The sequence below is a fragment of the Coenobita brevimanus genome, chromosome 94 (genome assembly GCF_032717465.1).
Source record: "Coenobita brevimanus isolate Jiangsu-jjx chromosome 94, ASM3271746v2, whole genome shotgun sequence".
NCBI classification, from domain to species: Eukaryota; Metazoa; Arthropoda; class Malacostraca; order Decapoda; family Coenobitidae; genus Coenobita; species Coenobita brevimanus.
The window spans coordinates 9534438-9553497 of NC_137047.1; the positions used below are offsets into that span (position 1 = coordinate 9534438).

Below are 19060 nucleotides of genomic sequence, written 5' to 3' on the forward strand. Positions count from 1 at the left end.
CTTCTGTATGCTTTATACATCGTCTCAATGTCGACATCGTTTGCACCAGTAATATAAAAGAAGATACTGAGGTGTAACTTGCAGAATAAATCGCTATGGAAGGGGAGGCACGATATCTCCAAAGCCATTTAGAATACGACCAAGAATCCTAACCCTTACTTTCCGACCGCTGTGACATCCAACCTCAGATCCCAACTCCTACTCACAGATCCAACTCTTACCTCTCTCTGTGTCTCATTCTTCCTCTTATTCTTCTCTTAGATCCTGGACTCTTGTTGACTTTTTTTTACTATACACCGACATGGGCTTCGGAGTTTCCCTGTACTCACGTCCTTCCTTTTCTTCCTCTCTTCAAATCCCGTTCCTCCCCTTCCTCTACTCTCAGATTTTCGACTCCTTGATGACCCTGGGCAAGACAGACCTCAGAATCCACTTCCTATCTTGCGTTTTCCTTTCCGGTCTCATACCTCATTCCCCTCTTCCTAATCTCGTTCTTCCCCTCCGTCTTCTCTAAAATCCTAGTCTCTCTCTCAAATGAAGTTCCTGGGTTCCACTGGAGTGAGTCGGACCTCAAAATTATTCTAAGTTCTTGACCTTGCCGTCCTGTTTCAAAAGCTGTATTCGATATATACCAATGGTTCTAGGTTCTGCTACCCTGAGACTGACTTGAATCGTTCCCAGATTTCGTCCTTTCTCAGATGTAGCTCGTCTCGCTTCAGATCCCGTACTTCTGGTTTCAAATCCTATATTCCACACCTTTCTCCATTATTCTGACATCCTTGGGTTGTGTCAGAGTGGGAAGGGCCTTGGAGTTACTAGAAAAACTCAAAAGCTTTTTGGACTAACTATTTGCCACTTCGCGTCCTTCTTCCTCTCCTTCTGCCCTCAAATCCTGGACTCCGTGGCCTCCTCCACTATACTGACGTCTCTGGGTTCCCCTAGGGTGAGATGGACTTCTGAGTTGGCTATGGTGGTGTGCTGGGTGTTCCTGACGGTGGAATAGGTGGGAGTGTCCGGACCCCCGTACTGGGAGTGGTAGAACTCCTCCCGCATCAGGATGTTGAGGGACGCGCACCGCAGACACAAGATCTCCTGCAGAAAGTAAAGGAAGCTCTGATTAATGTATGGACTTAACTAAGCTCTCCTGCAGAACGGTAAAGGAAGGATATGGTTAGTGGATGAGATTAACTTTACATTCAACAAACCTTACATGCAAGTTAAGCATAAAAGTAGAAAGTTTGTCTGCGTCTCTGCTTTACCCTTTTGACTGAGTGGTGCTTCTCTGCTTTGAAAAAAAAAAAAAAACTATTAAAACACACACACACACACACACACACACACACACACACACACACACACACACACACACACACACAGAAAACATAAAACGAGTTCTACCAACACTGTAAAGATTTAAAGAAAGTGCTTGTGCTCTCTCAACACGGAAGGCTCCTCTCTGCTGAAAATTACCGTCCGAAGTTGGTGAAATTTGATATATTTAAGTGTCGATATCACAGTACAAGGGTCAGGCCTTTGTTAGTCGTGGCCCATTCATTCATGTTGTTGTTCTCTGGATCCTGCCTAATCCTGTCTTATGGCGGGAAAAGAGGTCAGAACCATGAATGATGATGATGATGATGATGATGATGTACGGTAAAGCCACACTTCTTACCCTCAGTATTACTATGAAAGTTACTTATGATAACTTATGGTGTCATGGTGTATGGTTTTATTGGTGACATTCAAGTTCCTCAAAGTGGCTGCACTGTATATACTGGATGAGCATTGCTTATTGTGTCAGAGGTTAAATACAAGTTACTCATTATACTAAACGAGCTTCATATAATTTACAAACGGGGATGGCAATGATGAAAGGGAGAAAGACAACAAAGAGGGGGAGGTAGAGGCGGAGTGAGCGAGGATGGAAGGGAGAGAGGGGAGGGGGGAGGACAAGAAGGTAGATAGCAAGCAAAGAGATACAGGTGGGAAGGAAAGAAATAAGATACGGGGGAGGGAAGGGAGGTAGTTAAGGCAGTGCAGAGATGTCGAAGTCCAAAGGTGAAAGACTGAAGGGAAATAGACAGGGGAATTAAAAAGGAACGAAAGGAGGAAAACAGGAAGAACGAGATGGGAAGGGAAACAGCAATGAGAAAATGAAAAGGGATGGCTGGAGGAAGGAAGGGAAGGAGACAGGTGGGCAGATAGGAAGAAAATGAAAGATCCAACAGAAGGAAGAAAAGAAGTATGGTAGGGAGGAAGGAGGTAGGCTGGTAGGTAGGGAGGAAGGAATGAAGTGAAGTACGGAGGAAGGCAGGTAAGGAGGGAGGAAAGGGATAATGCAGGTAAGCAAGGAGTAAGGAAGGGAGGAAAGGAGTAAAGCGGGCGGGAAGGTAAGGAGGCAAGAGGGAGGAAAGAAATGAATAAGGCAGGTGAGCAAGGAGTGAGGGAGAGAGGAAAGGAGTAAGGCAGGCAGGAAGGTAAGGAGGCAGGAGGGAGTGGGAGGGTCAGGCAGGTGTAAACACAGACGTGCTCTCAACACGATTCAGCTCTTAGTCTGCCTCCTCTCCTCAACTTCCAACCGCTCCCCCAGGTGAATCCCTCCCCGCTCTCTCTCTCTCTCTCTCTCTCTCTCTCTCTCTCTCTCTCTCTCTCTCGCTCGCTCTCTCTCTCTCTCTCTCTCTCTCTCTCTCTCTCTCCTTTATCTTCCTTTGCCAAATAAGTTTCTCTCCATCCATCCATCACAACTCACTTTTCCTCCATAAAACTTCTCTCTCCTTTCCTTTCTCCCACACCTCTTTCTCCACCAAATCTACTTCTCCCTTCTTCCTCTCTACCACACCTCTTTCTTCCCCATAATTGTTTTTCCCCCACCCCTTTTTCTTCCCCACACCTCTTTCTGCCCCATATCTCTCTCTCCCTCACCTCTCTCACCCACACCTCTTTCTCCCTCACACCTCTTGTTCCTTCTTTCCTCTGTTTCCCTTACATCTCTCTCAACCATGGCTCTTTCTTCCATCATACTCTTTCTCCACCACACCTCTCTCCTTCACATCTCTTTCTCCCTCTCACCTTTCTCCCTCTCACCACCACACCTCTTTCTCCTTCCCACCTCTTCCATCATACCTATCCTCTCCCCCCCCCCAATCCCTTCAGTTCTATTCACCTATCTCTTGACTGGAAAAATAACATATAGCAGAATACACGATACTCCCGAAAATTGCTGCTTCTTCCTGTTTTCCTGTACGACTGATTGCTGCAGGGTTTAGATCTACAGCACGTTTGTTCTAATCTGACACACATCCCAAACCCTCTTCAGTTCAGTTGATAACCAAGATCCCTAACCCCTTTCAGCTCTGTAAATGGGTTAGTGCAATGACAGTGAATGGGTGATTTCACCATACTCTCTTCACTTTAACCTGACCTAGAGCTGCCACCTCTTCACACTGAATGCTCGGTTATAGTAACAGATTAACACTAGAATATGATGCTAGACACGAAGAAGTGCTAAAGAAAGAACGTAGAGCCACAGTATTGTCTTTCTCTGCCACTGAAGAGGGTAAAACTCTGGGCCAGGTTAAGGCGAACGAAGTATAGTAACCCATAAGACTAACATCTACGTCACAGCTAATGGTCACCGAAGTCCACGCACCCACGACTTTGCATTAAAGCTGTGAGAGACCCAGTTCCGTCATGTGAAAGCAAACGGATTATAGGAACGCAGATGACTGAGGTGGTGCTCTGCTTTGCTACCCTCTTTATTAACCCCTTTAGGCCAATGACATACCTTTAAATTTTTCTGACGCACATTTAATATTATTCTTTCTGGCGCACTTTTATTTCAATCTTTCTATCTCCACACATTTTATTCACCTCATGACGTATCTTTAAACCCGAGGGATTAGTTACAGCCTTCGGTAACTACTTCCCTACCCAGTGGCTCTCCTGGCTGGATCAATTCGACTGGCAGCAGCAACAACAAACTACGAAAAGATTTATCAGGATATAAGGACTCGAAATTCTGAAATTAAAGTCTACTAACACAAATCCAGTTCGCCTATACTAACACACTAACTTGATGCTGAGTGTCGTTCTTTTGTAGTTTACTTCATAGTTCAGTTACACACACACACACACACACACACACACACACACACACACACACACACACACACACACACACAAAAAGGGCTCTAGATTATTTCCATGGCACTTTTTGATGACTAGCATCTTATTCCAGTGGTCAACTCTTGTTACACGTCAGTATTTGAGTAGGCAGATGACAATTTTAGGTCAAGTTAGAGTGAAATGAGTATACTAAAGATGGTAATGTCTGTGTATCTATGTAACTCATCCTCCACCTAACTTCCCTCTCTCCCTCCACCCCATCTATAACCACCCTTCCAGCTCCACCTGCAATATTGAGGTTGGGGAAATGGAAGCCTGTGTGTATGGTATTGCATGCAACTGGCAACACTCTCCCTGAGACCTCACCACACCCACACAACTCTCTCTCTCTCTCTCTCTCTCTCTCTCTCTCTCTCTCTCTCTCTCTCTCTCTCTCTCTATATATATATATATATATATATATATATATATATATATATATATATATATATAGATATTTATATATTATTACACACACACACACACACACACACACACACACACAACCAATATTTTACACTTCCGTCTTATCTTCTAAAAACATTGGTCACACACACCTGATACAGATCCTCCAGGGTGACGAAAATACCTAAGACTGAGGCCAGCTAAAGAAGCAGTGACGGGCATAGAGAGAAACAACGATACCTGATTATACTAAAAGCCCTATCGTAATTCCTTGTATGATGAGTTTCTTGACATGCACAGGAAAAAAAAAAGTTGAGGTTTAAGTTTTTCATACTGTATCGTCTGGAGATAGGTAACATTATGCAACTTCAATTAGACATAGGTGGGGTGACTGAGGAGGTGTAAATCATGCACATAGCAGGGATTTGAACACCACCACCAATTTCCACCTGAACACTCGAGGGGTCTACCTCATAATTATCTCAAAAGGCCTGAATTCAAGAGGATGACCAGATATATCGGAAACCAACTGTGCCTCGACCAGTTTCCAGCCTCTTTAGATTTGTGGTTACAATGCAGAAGTGTCGGTGGGGTAAAAGTGGCGTCAGATTTTTAAGTGTTGACCTAAATATTTTTCAACCTAAGATTACTTTAAAAAAAATTATGATTACAACAGTCGGGCATTTTCCAAACCCGAGGCATAAGGTTGGTTAAATCAAAATGAAATGCCATATGATGTTGTTTCTTATCTCGTGTGTATAAATTAGTGCACATGACGAATGAGACGGAGTCACGGAGCGCCTGAGTATGCTAAATCCACATGCGACCCCCTCAGAAAACTAGAGAGACGCAAAGTTCAGAGTAGTCAGCGATTATTCTGATTCATCCACCGAGCGCCTTATTTCATCACCCTTTTGATGCAACGAATGAACTGTATATTTAATTCCCGGCTAATTTCGATTATAATTTTTCGAACACTCTTACCACTGAAAAAAATAAAGTATAAATTATTCTGATTTATTTTCGGGGCGATATTTTTTTGTATCTTATTCCAATTACTGGCATTTGATATCAGAGCCCTGAAAGATCCACCGTGGCAAAAGGGTTAAGATCATATTAATAGATGCGAGCAAAGAGTTAAAGATCCCGGTCACAGTCACACTCTCTCTCTCTCTCTCTCTCTCTCTCTCTCTCTCTCTCTCTCTCTCTCTCTCTCTATATATATATATATATATATATATATGCTTAGTCTAAAATTCCCATCTCTCCATCTTGAATGCTGAGCTGTAAGAGTAGACTGACACTAGATTATGATGCTAGTCACAGATAAGTGCAATGGAAAGTATACAGAGGGTAGCATTGTCTCTTTCTGCCAGAGAGCTGCATGAAACAAGCTGCAAAAGAACGATAATCTGGACCAGGTTAGAATAAAAGCAGCGTAGTCTAGCCGTCCCTCGCAGTGTTGTCGCGTATGGTGTATGTGGTGTTCCTGTTGCTGTGTTGCTGTTAACGTGGTAGTGGTGCTGTGCTGCCGGAAATGTGGTGGTGATGCCGTGTTACTGGAAAGGTGGTGAAGTCACTGTGTTATCGGAAATATGATGAAATGTGTTGGAAATGTGTTGCAGTGGCTGTGTGGGTGGAAATGTAGTGCTGCTGGTGCTTGGTAAGTGCCTTTATTAGCATTCTGATGGGGATGGTGTGTGCTGGCTTCCCACTGGTGCATATTGTAGGGCGTACTCTCTTCGTTATACCATACTACTAACTTCAACAATAATACCAATAGTAAGAATAATGGTATTTCTCTGAACATATTGATATTACCAGTGGTGACACTAGCACTAAATACTACTACTACTACTAATGTGAATACTAACATACAAATATTAACAATTATATTAACACTAATTACAAAAACTAATACAAATGTTAATACTAACACTAATATTATCACGAATAATATTAAACTAAGGCTACCAAAAATACAATACTAATAGCCAATGATGTTAACAGAGAAAGATAATACCACTAACATCTTAACTCTTTCAAAGCAATGCAACTTAGATATTTTAATTTCAGTAACCCCAGACTGTTTTATTCGGAAGAGAAACCCTGTACAGTAAGAAATATTAATGGTAATTTTTATGATCCTTTCACTGCAGAGGTTGGAATTAGGTTTTCAGTTCTGCGTACCGCTTGATTATTTTATTTACATGAGAAAAACCCTAGGCGGTAAATTTGGTACTATGATATTCTCTCTCTCTCTCTCTCTCTCTCTCTCTCTCTCTCTCTCTCTCTTTAATTTCTCCCTCCTTTTCTACATCTCAATTCGTTTTTATTCCATTCTCCCCCTGCCTTCTTTCCACTCGTCTGTCTGTCTCTACTTCCTCATCTCCCCCTCCTTTTCCTTTCCTCCTTCCTATGTTCCTCTTGCACTTCCTTCCTCTCCTTTCTTACTCTTTCCTTCCGTCTCTTTCTTCTTTCTTTCCCTCCCTCCCTTAATTCCTCCTTCCATTCTCTCTCTCCTTTCAGCACATACCTCGTAATAGGTCAGTACGTCCCTTGCTATATGAACTTTTTATGTACTTCTTCCATTCCTGATTTAGTCCTTCCTTTCTTCCATCCCTGACCTGCCGCTTCCCTTTTGCTCCTCCCTCATTCCGTCTTCTCCCTCTATCCTTCCTTTCTCTTCCTTCCTCTCCCTCTCTTACCTTCCTTTCCTCCATCCCTCCTTTTCCTCGCCTCGTGTTGACACCTACTCTTAGGGCTGAGGGCATTTGTCAGGCTTCATTGGCCTTTGGTGCTCCCTGCCTAATATCTTCTCCCTTGTCCTCACCTACCCCTACCTGCCCTACCCTCCCTACCTTGACCCATCTTTCCTTCCCTACCCTCCTACCTTTCTCCCCCTACCCTCTGCCCTTACCTTTCATTCCTTACCTTTGGTGCTGACCCATCCCTACCCTTCCCATCCCCTTTCCTTGTCTTGATCTACCCCTACCCTTCCTTAACCCTTACCTCTCTCCTTGCCCTTCATCTGTCCCTACTCCCTTTTCTGCCTACTATTTTCTCCCCTGTCCTGCCAGCCTCTACCCTCGCTACCTACTCTCCTTTCTCCCTATCCCCTCTGTTTATCTTTCTTCCTTGGGTCACTTCCATCCCTGCCTCAGTTTTCCCTCTCTATCCCCTTTTCCGTTCTTACCTTTTCATTTTTCCTCAGTCCAGCCTCACCCTTCCCTACCTATCCCCCTTCCTTTCGCTTTTCTTCTAACATCCTTCCCTGCCATTACCTACCCCCATCCTTTCCCCTGGCCATTCTATCTCTTCGTTTCCCAGCCCCCTCTTTCATTCCACCACCTCATCCCTCCCTGTCCCTTCCTCTTCCTTTCCCTTTACTATCCTACTCCCCTCCAACATCCTTTCCCTTCCTTTACATTCCCTTCCCTTCCTTGTCCTGTCCCTTTCCTCTTCTTTCCCCTCTCCCCCTTGCCTTCCCCTCCTTTCTCCCTCACTCTAATTTTTGCATCGACATCTTTCTCCCATTTTTCTCCTAACCACTGCCTTCTCAGTTATTCTCCCTTTAAAATTTCTTCCATGATATCCTTCCATCATCCCCTCAGTTTTTCTCATACAAATTTTTTTCATTACTCTTCACTTTTTGGTCATCTAAATATTCGTCATTTCTTTCTCCTCTACAATCGCTCTCTCTCTCTCTCTCTCTCTCTCTCTCTCTCTCTCTCTCACACACACACACACACACACACACACACACACACACACACACACACACACACACACACACACACACACACACACACACACACACACACACACACACACACACCTCCCTTTTTCCATCTCCTTCCACCATGACATAAATACCTCAACACGCCACATCCTTCCTTCCCCCCTTTCCCTCCACTCCACACCATGTCACTCCCTCTGTCCCATTCTTCACCATTTTCCTGATTCACTGCATCATTTTTACTTCCATCGTGGTTCATCTCTCTTCTTTCTCCCCCCCCCTTCCTTCTCCTCTACCTCTTCCTAGCTCTCTCTCTTTCGCTCTCTCTCTCTCTCAAACCGCGCCATCCTACTGCCCTGTTTCACTCCCCATCTCCCTCTGACCCTCTTTCTCCCTCCCCTCCCTCTTCTACCCTCACTTCCCCTCTTTCCATCCGCTCCCCTCTGTCTGCAAGTTTGTTCTTTCCAATAATTGTGCATTTTTCATACACTGTTTTTCCTGCCAGCTATTATACCAGAGGAACTGTTTCAAGAGGGAGCGTATTCTGAGTTTACATCATTTTTTTAACACACGTACGTTAGATCTGAAGAGTTACTAGATTACTCTGTCTGACTGCTTTGTAACAGGTCGCTTATTGTTTGTATTTCCTATGTATTCTCTCTCTTTCATATTTCCTTTCTCTCTCTCTCTCTCTCTCTCTCTTTCAAAATATCCCTCAGCCCTGTCGCATGGCCGCCTCACCAAGAGAGTGCCAGTGAGATGAAGCCCAGTGAACATATTCCTGATCCACCCACTAAGGTCTGTTCATTTTACCTTTGTTTCATGATTTGGTGGTTGTAGTGTGTGTGTGTGTGTGTGTGTGTGTGTGTGTGTGTGTGTGTGTGTGTGTGTGTGTGTGTGTGTGTGTGTGTGTGTGTGTGTGTGTGTGTGTGTGTGTGTGTGTGTGTCAATTCGCACACTTGCAATCAATAGTTTCTTTACACCGTATGGAAAGTGTTAAAAATCTGATGAAAACTAATGCAACTTAGAGAGAAACTGTAAATGAATTTTTGATCGGGAGAGAACATAAAGGCAGGCAGTCATGAACACACACACACACACACACACACACACACACACACACACACACACACACACACACACACAACACTTCGCACTTATCGCACCCATTGGGCTATGTGGAGGTTAAAATGAATGGTACACGACTAGAAAATTATGAACAGCGGCTGAACGAAGGGAACACGAAGGCAGTGAGAGCAGGAATGTGTTTCTGTTCAATTTTGAGGGAGATATATGTATGACTTGTAAATTTTTGCATCCGCCCACCTCTTTTCTCTCTCTCTCTCATACCCACAGGCAGCGTTGACAAATATATACACACAAGCCTTCATATATACATACATACTGTACATATATACAACAGTTCGAATCTACAAGTATTGTCGTTATTTCAGTTTTTTATTGGAGAGAGAGAGAGAGAGAGAGAGAGAGAGAGAGAGTAGGCCAGCATAATATTAACAACGCCCTGAACATAATGGCAACTCCTCTCCAATTACCATGAAATTGAGAGGCGCGGCAGGGAGGCAAGGTGAGGCAGGGCGATGCAGGTGGGTAAGGTGAGACAGGGTGAGGCAGGAAGACAGGATGAGGCAGGGAAAGTCGGGTGGGGTAGGGCGATGCAGGGAGACAAGAAGGGAGAGGGAGGAAGGAAAAGACAGTCAGCGAGGGAGGCAGGCAAGTCAAGGGGGCATGGAAAGCAGAGAGGAAGAGATTGATAGGCAAACAGGGAGGAATGGCGAGGTAGGGAGGAGGAGACAGGAAGGGAAAAGTTAGAAGGAAGGTAGGGAAAGAATCAGGGAGGCAGAGGGAAGACACAAACAGGTAGGGCGAGGCGAGAGAGACGAGGAGGCAGGAGGCAATGAGGCAAAGCAGTAGACAAGAGGAAGGGAGGGGAGGGAAGGAGAGATGACAGAGCCAAAATATGCTAACGAGGCAAAGAACTTAACATAGATGCCACATAAGCAAAGGAGACCATAACCATAACAATTAGCATAAGACACTGCACTGGAACACAGCAATATGGGCAAGTGTGTCTTAAGGATGGTGGACACTGCAATAAAAATCATCACTGTCATCACCACCACCACCATCATCGTCATTATCAACATCATTTTCTTTTAATAAATGGAGGGGGCAGAGTAGGTTCACTAATTATTGCTCTACACTTTTTCTACACTTCCTGAGGTCTGTGCCACGGTGCTTCCTACTGAATAATTCCCTGACATAGCTAATTAATGTTGCTTTACTACATGTCGGTACCAGATGCTTGTTATTCTCCTCCCCTCTCTAAGTTTATACTGCCGCCTTGTTAATTCCACCTTACCCTTCTGTTACTCTCGTTATATATATATATATATATATATATATATATATATATATATATATATATATATATATATATATATATATATACAGAGAGAGAGAGAGAGAGAGAGAGAGACGGGACGGGAGGGGTGGTGACGGTGAGAGATGGTTATGGCACGCAACACCCACACTGGTGACTGGTACAGATTAGGTGCCTGGCCTCCGATACAAATTACTATTAACTTTACAACCATAGATCGAGCAGCGCGTGATGGAGTGCCTCTGACAATAACGCTAACAACTCCATGTGACAAATCTCTGGCAGGAATGGTCTAGATAGTCAAAATGCGCTCACGAATCGGGGTCAAAGATAGGTGTGGCGATTGTTGAACAGTAAGGAGAGGCGGTCGATGGTCAGGCATGAGACAGACTAATGGGTAGATGGATAAATAAACCAAGAGATATGACACAGGCGGCAAGGATAGTCTGAACGGCCTTATATCAAGGTTACCCCTCACCTGATAGCGACGTCAAGCTATACATAAGATTGATAAATTGATTAAGAAATGGAGATTGATTGGAAGATTAATGGATATATAAGCAAGTAAAGACAAAAAGAAATTCACAGAGAGAGGTACATCACCAAAGGCAGATAAAAATATACGAATAAACATATATATACAATTAAACAGGTAGACACACATACAGACAGGCAGATAGATACACAGACGGTGATATTAGATGGTGTTAGTTCCTCCAAGCTTCTAAAAACTCCCTGGCTTATTATCTTCCTCTCAGCCCCTCTCTTCTCTCTGATGATGCACCCTCTCCCCCCCGGCTCTTTAAACCTCACTCCCTTATAATGAACCCGTCTATGCTTACCCTTCTTTCCTCTCTCTCTCTCTCTCCCTCTCTCTCACATAATGATACAGTCTAAGAGTATACCCTCCACTCTTTCCCTTGTCCTCGCTCTCACTCCATACTTCCTTTTCTCCTTTTTTCCTCTTCACCTTTCTTTTCTCTATTCCTTTGTCTGTCCTTTACCATTTCTGTTCCTCCATACCTCTCTTCCTTTCTCTTTAACTCAGTTGTATTCCTTTCTCATTCTCTCTCACACCTCATCATTTTTTATTCTCTCGCCCTCTTTCCCTCTCACTTCTGTCTCTCCATTTTTCAATCCTTCCCTTCTTCTCTTCTCGTCCTCGCTTCTCATTTCGCTCCCAACATCTCTCCCTCCCTGCTCTTCTTCCACTTTTCCCTAACACCATCGCTCTCTTACTCTTTCATTCCTTTCTCTGGCTCCTTTTCCTGTTTCTTTTTTACCCTCTCCAACATTTCCTACAAAAAATTCTTCTATATTTTGTTACTTCCGACACACATAACCTCCATTCATTCCAAGTTTAATCGCTCCTCGTTTTGATTTGGTCTCTCTCTCTCTCTCTCTTTCTCTCTCTCTCTCTCTCTCTCTCTCTCTCTCTCTTTCTCTCTCTCTCTCTCTCTCAGGCCTAATATCCCTGCTTTTCTCCCTGCTTAAAGTCTCCCTCTTTTTCTTTCTCCTCGTCTTTTTCTTTGGAGGGAGGGGGAAGGAAGCACTACTTACTCTGCTTACCTCTTCAAGTCGACTTTTTCCTCTAGAATGACCTCTCTATTCTCGCTGGCTTAATTAATTTTACCAGCCAACGACCTCCACTTTCCCTTCATCATCATCATCTTCAATTAACATCATCATCATCATCAATCAACGTCGTCAACATCATCATTATCATCATCATCAATTAACATCATCATCAATCATCAAAGAACGTCATCATCAATCATCATCGTCATTATCAATCATCATCATCATCATCATCAATCATCGTCAGTCCTCCTCCTCCTCATCATTATTATCATCATCCTGATCATCAACCACTACTGCTGTCATTACCTTACACACAGGCTGGGCAAGATCAAGACAGGAAAAAAAAGACTGTTCACCTCTTCTCCTATCTCCCTATCTTCTTTTTTTTCCCCAAATCTTCTATTACATTTCATTGCCTTCTATCACACCTATTTTTTATTGTATTCTTTTACTTCTCATTCTTGCCTAATTATTTTTTCCGCTATTTTTTCTAGTTTTTGGACACTTCATTTACCTGTTTTCCTTTTTCACTTCCAGCATCTTTCTCATCACCTTTACTCACACACCTTTCGATATTCTCTTTTCTTACATTTACCGATCTCTCTCTCTCTCTCCCTCCCTCCCTCCCTCTCTCTCTCTCTCTCTCTCTCTCTCTCTCACACACACACACACACATTCAATAGCTCCCCTTTCTCTCTCTCTCAACACCCCCCCCTCCCCAAAAAACCCACCTGGAAGGGTTTTCTGAAGTCCTTGTTGAGTGTGGCGTAGATGATGGGGTTGAGGAGCGAGTTGGCGTACCCCAGCCAGAGAAACAGCGAGGAGACCCAGTGGGGGATGAGAGGGGGGTCGCTGGAGTCAAATGGTCGAACCAGGGCCAGTACGAAGAAGGGCAGCCAACACACGACGAAGGCGCTCATGATGATGCCTGTGGAAGGGGAAGGAGGAGGTGAGGAGGGCGAACGGAAGTGGGAGCAGAAGGAAGGGGTGGATAACGAGGAGGAGGTGAGAGTAGTGGATATGGAGCAGGAGGTGGAGGAGGTGATGGTGGTGGATAAGGAGGAGGAGGTGAGGGTGGTGGATGCGAAGGTGAAAATGGGTGAACAAAATGGGAGGGGAGGAAATGGCGGGTAAGAAGGTGAAGAAGGGTGAAAAGGATTGGAGGGGAGGAATGGGTGTGTAAGAAGCGGTTGAAGGTGAAAAGGGTGAAAAAGGAGGGGAAGAGGATGGATAAGAGAGAGGAAAGGATGAGTAAGAGGGTTAGTGAATGAATGCTGTGAGGAGAATGAAAGAAGGACCTCCAACGCACGTAACAGGGGCGCTTACTGACGACGCCTGTGGGAGTGGGAGAGGGAGGGGAGACAACGGTGAAAATGGATGGAGTGAGAGAGAAAGCTAAAAGGAAAAAAAAAAAAGGAAAAATTGTGGATGATAGGATACAAAAAGGGGGGTGTACAACGAGAGGGTGTGTTGGGTATAAAAATGTAAGTGTAATAAGACCCTGGGGGGGAAACACTAAGCGCACACCAAGGAGCTTATGAGGATGCCTGGAAGGTGGGAGAGAACGGTGAGAGGGGTAGATGGGGTGGGAGATGAAGGGTGAGTCGGTGAGGTGGGATGGGAGGGTGAAGGGTGATTGGGTGAGGTGGGGTGAAAGGGTGAACGGTGACCGGGTGAGGTGGGGTGGGAGGGTGAAGGGTATGTGGGTGAGGTGGGATAGGAGGGTGAAATGTAAGAGGGTGAGATGGGGTGGGAGGGTGAAGGGTGAGTAGGTGAGGTGAGGTGAGGTGGGGAGTGAAGTGGAGTGGAAGCGTGAGTGGGTGTGGTGGGGTGGCTGGGTGGGGGAGCGATAGCGGTGGCTGCCATGGTGTAATAAGGATGAAAGAGGGAGAAGTTGACACAAGAAGTAATCTATGAATATACCCACGGGAGGGGGAAGAGGAAGGGAGGGGGTGGTTGAGGGAGAAGGAAGATGAGGCGAATGGGAGAGGAGGTGAGTGGGAGTGGGTAGGTGAGGTGAGGTGAAGTTGGTGTGGTGGGTGGGTGACAGTGTGTGCTGAGGTAGAGGGCGTAATAATGATATAAGAGTGACAGCCAGGCACACATCACACAGGCCCCCATAATGATGCCTGAGAGAGTGGGAGTGAGACAGGGAGAGAGTGGGTGGGTGGGTGAAAGGGTGCGTAGGGTGTAATGGTGTAGGGAAGAATAATGAGGGACAAGTTGACACCAAGCATACATTACGAGTGAAGGAGTTTAAGATGACATCTAGGGGAGGCGGAGGGAGAAAGAGGAAGAGGGGGAGGGAGGGGAAGGGGACAGGGATGGAGGGGAGTAGGTAGGGCAAGTGAGGTGTAGTGAATGAATTATTCAACAAGAATGAACGACAGATACCTAAGTACACATTACGAGGAATCTTACACAGATGACTGGAGAACTGGGAAAGGGAAGGTGGGTGACTGATCTTGGGGTTAGTGAGCGAGTGAGTGAATGAGCGAGTGAGTAAGTGAATGAATGAGTGAATGAGTGGGGAAGTGTGGCAATACAGTACTGATCACATTACTTGCTGACCACATTATAACAAATATATGTATATTCTCCTCTACCTAAATTATACTGTGTGACGTACTATTTAAACGTGTATACCAATTTCATCATTGCTGTCAGTAACGTTTATGTATCTACTTACCTCTTAATACTTGCTCTCTCTCTCTCTCTCTCTCTCTCTCACACACACACACACCACTCACCCAGCGTTGTCGAAGCCTTCCTCTCCTTAGCCAGTGTCAGCTTCAGCCTGCTCTTGGTCTGTTGATGGGGGCGTTTGCGAGGTGAGGCCGCCCCGTGCTCGCCGTTCGTGTTCGTGGCCGACCCGCAGGCGTTGTAGCAGTTGTGGGCGGGCTGCGTGGGCGTGCGGGCGGCCGTGGGTGGGTGGGCCTTGCCGTTGGTCTCACACAGGGACCACCTAGACCCCGTGGTGGAGTCCCCTGAAGCGGCCGAGGACATGGACGACGAGCACACACCGTGGCGGGTGGGCACCTGGGAGGAAAGGGGGGAATGTGGTGGTTATAAGGCATGAATGTGGTAGTTGTGGTGAATTTAGGGGGTAGTTGTGGTGGGTAGTTCTTGTAGACTGCGGTGACGGAGAGTTTTCAAGGGGAGACTGTGGTAATTGTGGTAGATGTAGGTGGAGACTGGTAGTTATTGGCAGTTATATGGGGTAGTTGTGATGGGTTGTAGTGGTCAATGCAAATGATCTGGTGGATTGTGGTGGGTGTGGTTGTAGAGGGTAGCTGTGGTTGGTAGTTGTGGCAGACAGTGGTAATTGTGGTAGTTGTAGGGGGAAACTGACAGTTATAATGGTTGTAGGGGTAGATGTTGTGGATGTTTGTGGTACGCTGTGGTGGGAGTTTGTTGCAGGTTGTGGTGACTGGTAATTGTGAGGGGAGACTGTGACAGGTGTGATGTGCTGCGGTGGGTGTGGTAGGGGAGGATGAATGCAGACCTCTTGCCTGTGCTTACACTACTCCAGTTGTCACGAAATCAAGTAAATTAATATCGTATAAAAAAGAAAAAAGAATATCTAGGCCGGGGGGTGGGGGACTGAGGCACAGGATCGTAATACAGAAAATGCGTATCTCTTGAGGCATAAAGAAATATTTTGAATTCTAGACGGATAAAGATTAAGCTTGAATTCTACATACACATAGAATTTATCTGAACTCTAGATACACAGAATTTATATATTTAAATTCCAGATGCACATATAATTTATTTTAACTCGATGCACACAAAATTTACCTAACTCTATATGTACAGGCTACAGAATTTATTTGAAGTTTACACGCACCTGTGAATTATAAATCAATAGGTAAAAAACGCCTTGAAACAACCAACCAATTTTTATTCGCACTTACTCAAGTTTAAATTGTTATTCCTTTTTCATTAGCAAGAAAGTCTGCGGCGAGAAAACCCCAGTCTTGGCAAACATATTGGGGGTTGAAGAAAACGAAGCCAGCCACATGGGATACTTAGCAATACATGAAAGGTTCCACTAGTCCACAATCTTTTGGCACGAAAGGCTTTATAATACAGTACGAATTACAATAGAAAGTGATTATAGAGGGAATTACATACAATAAAAGTAATGTTATTTTTGTCTATTTCCTTCATTAACTTCCCAACTATTATGGCAAATTTTATTCTGGCCGTTTCGAGATATATTGGCAAAGAGATTTTTTTTTTTTCGACTGGAGGGGTTAGCCACAATACTCCCTTCAGTATGTGAGGTCTTATCATCATCATCATCATTTTTTATTCCACCTAAGGATGGAGTGAACAGGAATCCAGAAACAAGGTAAGATGTATGAATATGTAGGACCTATTAACAGTCCCGTTGTATAAAGGCAAGGGTGATAAGTATGAATGTACTAGCTTTAGGGGTATAAGTCTGTTGAGTGTTGTAGGTAAAATGTATGGTAGAGTGTTAATTATGAGAGTTAGAGAGGGTACAGAGGGAGTGATTAGTGATGAGCAGTGTGGCTTTAGGAGAGGGAGGGGATGCGTTGATCAGGTGTTTGCTGTGAGACAAGTGTGTGAAAAGTATTTAGCGAAAGGCAAGGATGTGTTTTGGGCATTTATGGATTTAGAGAAAGCGTATGATAGAATTGATAGGGAGGCTTTGTGGACTGTTTTAAGATTGTATGGACTTGATGGTAGGTTACTAAAAGGGGTGAAAAGTTTTTATGTAAATAGTAGAGCGTGTGTAAGAGTGGGAAATGCTGTGAGTGATTGGTTTCCCGTGAAAGTGGGGCTGCGACAGGGATGTGTGATGTCGCCTTGGTTGTTTAATATTTACATGGATGGTGTTGTAAGGGAGGTGAATGCAAGAGTTTTAGGTGGTCTGAGTCTGGTAAATGTTGATGGAGGAGAGTGGAATCTGAAGCAACTGCTGTTTGCAGATGATACTGCATTGGTGACCGATTCAGAGGAGAAATTGAGACAGTTGGTAGAGGAGTTTGGAAGGGTGTGTGAAAGGAGGAAATTGAAAGTAAATGAGAATAAGAGTAAAGTGATGAAGTGTACGAGGTTGATAGATGGTAGGGGGATGAATATAGTTTTGAATGGTGAGTTGCTTGAGGAGGTAGATTGTTTTAAATATCTAGGGTCACATGTTGCTGTGGATGGAAGAATAGATGCAGAAGTGAAGTTTAGAATAAATGAAGTAGGAAAGGTGCTGGGAGGAATGAAAAAGTGTTTAAATGTCGTTCGCTTAGAATGGATGTAAAGAGAAGGCTGTATGAGGGTGTTGTGGTACCGACTGCGTTATATGGGGCTGAAACATGGAATATGGGTGTAGCAGAGAGGAAAAGTTTGAATGTAATGGAGATGAGATGTCTGAGGAGTATGTGTGGAGTGACGCGTATGGATCGAGTGCGAAATGATGAAGTGCGAAGGAGAACTGGAGTTGTTCGGGAGATGGCTGGTAGAGTTGAGCAGAGGGTGTTGCAATGGTTTGGGCATATGGAGAGAATGGATAATGAGCGATTGGTGAAAAAGATAACTAGATCTGATGTGAGAGGTGTAAGACTGAGAGGAAGACCACGAATAGGATGGATGGACAGTGTGAAGAGAGCGCTGGATGCGAGAGGGATGTCTGTTGAGCAAGGAAGAGTGGCTGTGCGTGACAGAAATAAATGGAGAGAAATTGTGAATGAATAAGTGATGACGCAGCCCTGAGGGGATATTCTCCCGCATTTGGTCTGATCAGCTAGTCAGGTCAGGTGCGGGTAAGGGGATGGGTCTGTTATGATGTGGCAGGGGTAAACCAGTTCTGCTGTCGGGCCCTGCTGTGGATGTCACTGCTTGCATTGCGCAGTTGACCCTTGTGCGGTGTGATGCGGTGAGGATCTGTCCGTTCTCCCCTTTGGGGCTAAGATGCGAATGAATGTGTTTGAATGGATGAGTAAATGGAGAGTGTGTCGTCCTGTCTCGGCTACCTCCCTTTCCTTGGGGGAAGCAGCCTAGGTATATAGATAGATAGATAGATTAACAGTATGCGGAGTAGAGTGGGCCACACAGCCATTCATATAACATACAAGCCCCCTGATCCTGCCTCCACCTCGTAAGTTTAGCAAGCATTAGTAGTAGTAACAGTAATAGTAGTAGTAGCGAAAGTAGTCGTAGTAGCAGCAATTACTCGTATATTACTATTACTACTACTACAATAATACTATAACATAATAATAATAATAATAATAATAATAATAATAATAATAACTCTTACCTCGAGGTGGTGAGGGCTGTCTGACCCAAGGAGGCTGCCAGTTTCGTCTGGGTGGGGCGGTGGGGGTGGCGGAGGGGGGATAACGGGGGGCTGTGGTGGGAGAGGGGGTGGTGGTGGGGGCTCAGGGGCCAGCCTAGTCTCCACCCCACCATTGTTCACCTCCACCACGCTGTACCTGCTGGTGGATGGGAACGAGGAGTGGATTAAATTGACATCCCTTAAAGAAAAGAGAACGTCGTGTACTTGAGGACTTGGCAACTTTTAACTTACGCGCTGGGTAGTTTATTATTATTATTTTTTTTAAGCACAGATCACATTAATATTCTTTATGTCGTGAGCTGAGTTTCACTGTTATGGAAAAATATATATACGGTATAGCTTGAAACTCTGAATCACCAGGAAATTGTAATTAAAAAAAAAAAAAGTATATGAAGAAGGAAAGGGGTCAGAAGGACGTAAATTATCTGTAACTAGTAATTGG

The 19060-nt window shown here is 44.6% G+C and overlaps 1 protein-coding gene across 1 annotated transcript in view; it reads right to left on the minus strand.

The window, feature by feature from the left end:
- Positions 1-777: 777 nt before the first annotated feature.
- Positions 778-19060, minus strand: part of LOC145412805 (5-hydroxytryptamine receptor 1-like) — a 28352-nt gene continuing 10069 nt past the window's right edge. Inside the window, exons 3-6 of the mRNA XM_080282587.1 lie at positions 18580-18754; positions 15044-15332; positions 13025-13221; positions 778-1092 (exon numbers count right to left, since the gene is read on the minus strand). Coding sequence (XP_080138713.1) covers positions 886-1092; positions 13025-13221; positions 15044-15332; positions 18580-18754 — 868 coding nt within the window. The 3' untranslated portion in view covers positions 778-885. The remainder of the gene's footprint in view (positions 1093-13024; positions 13222-15043; positions 15333-18579; positions 18755-19060) is intronic.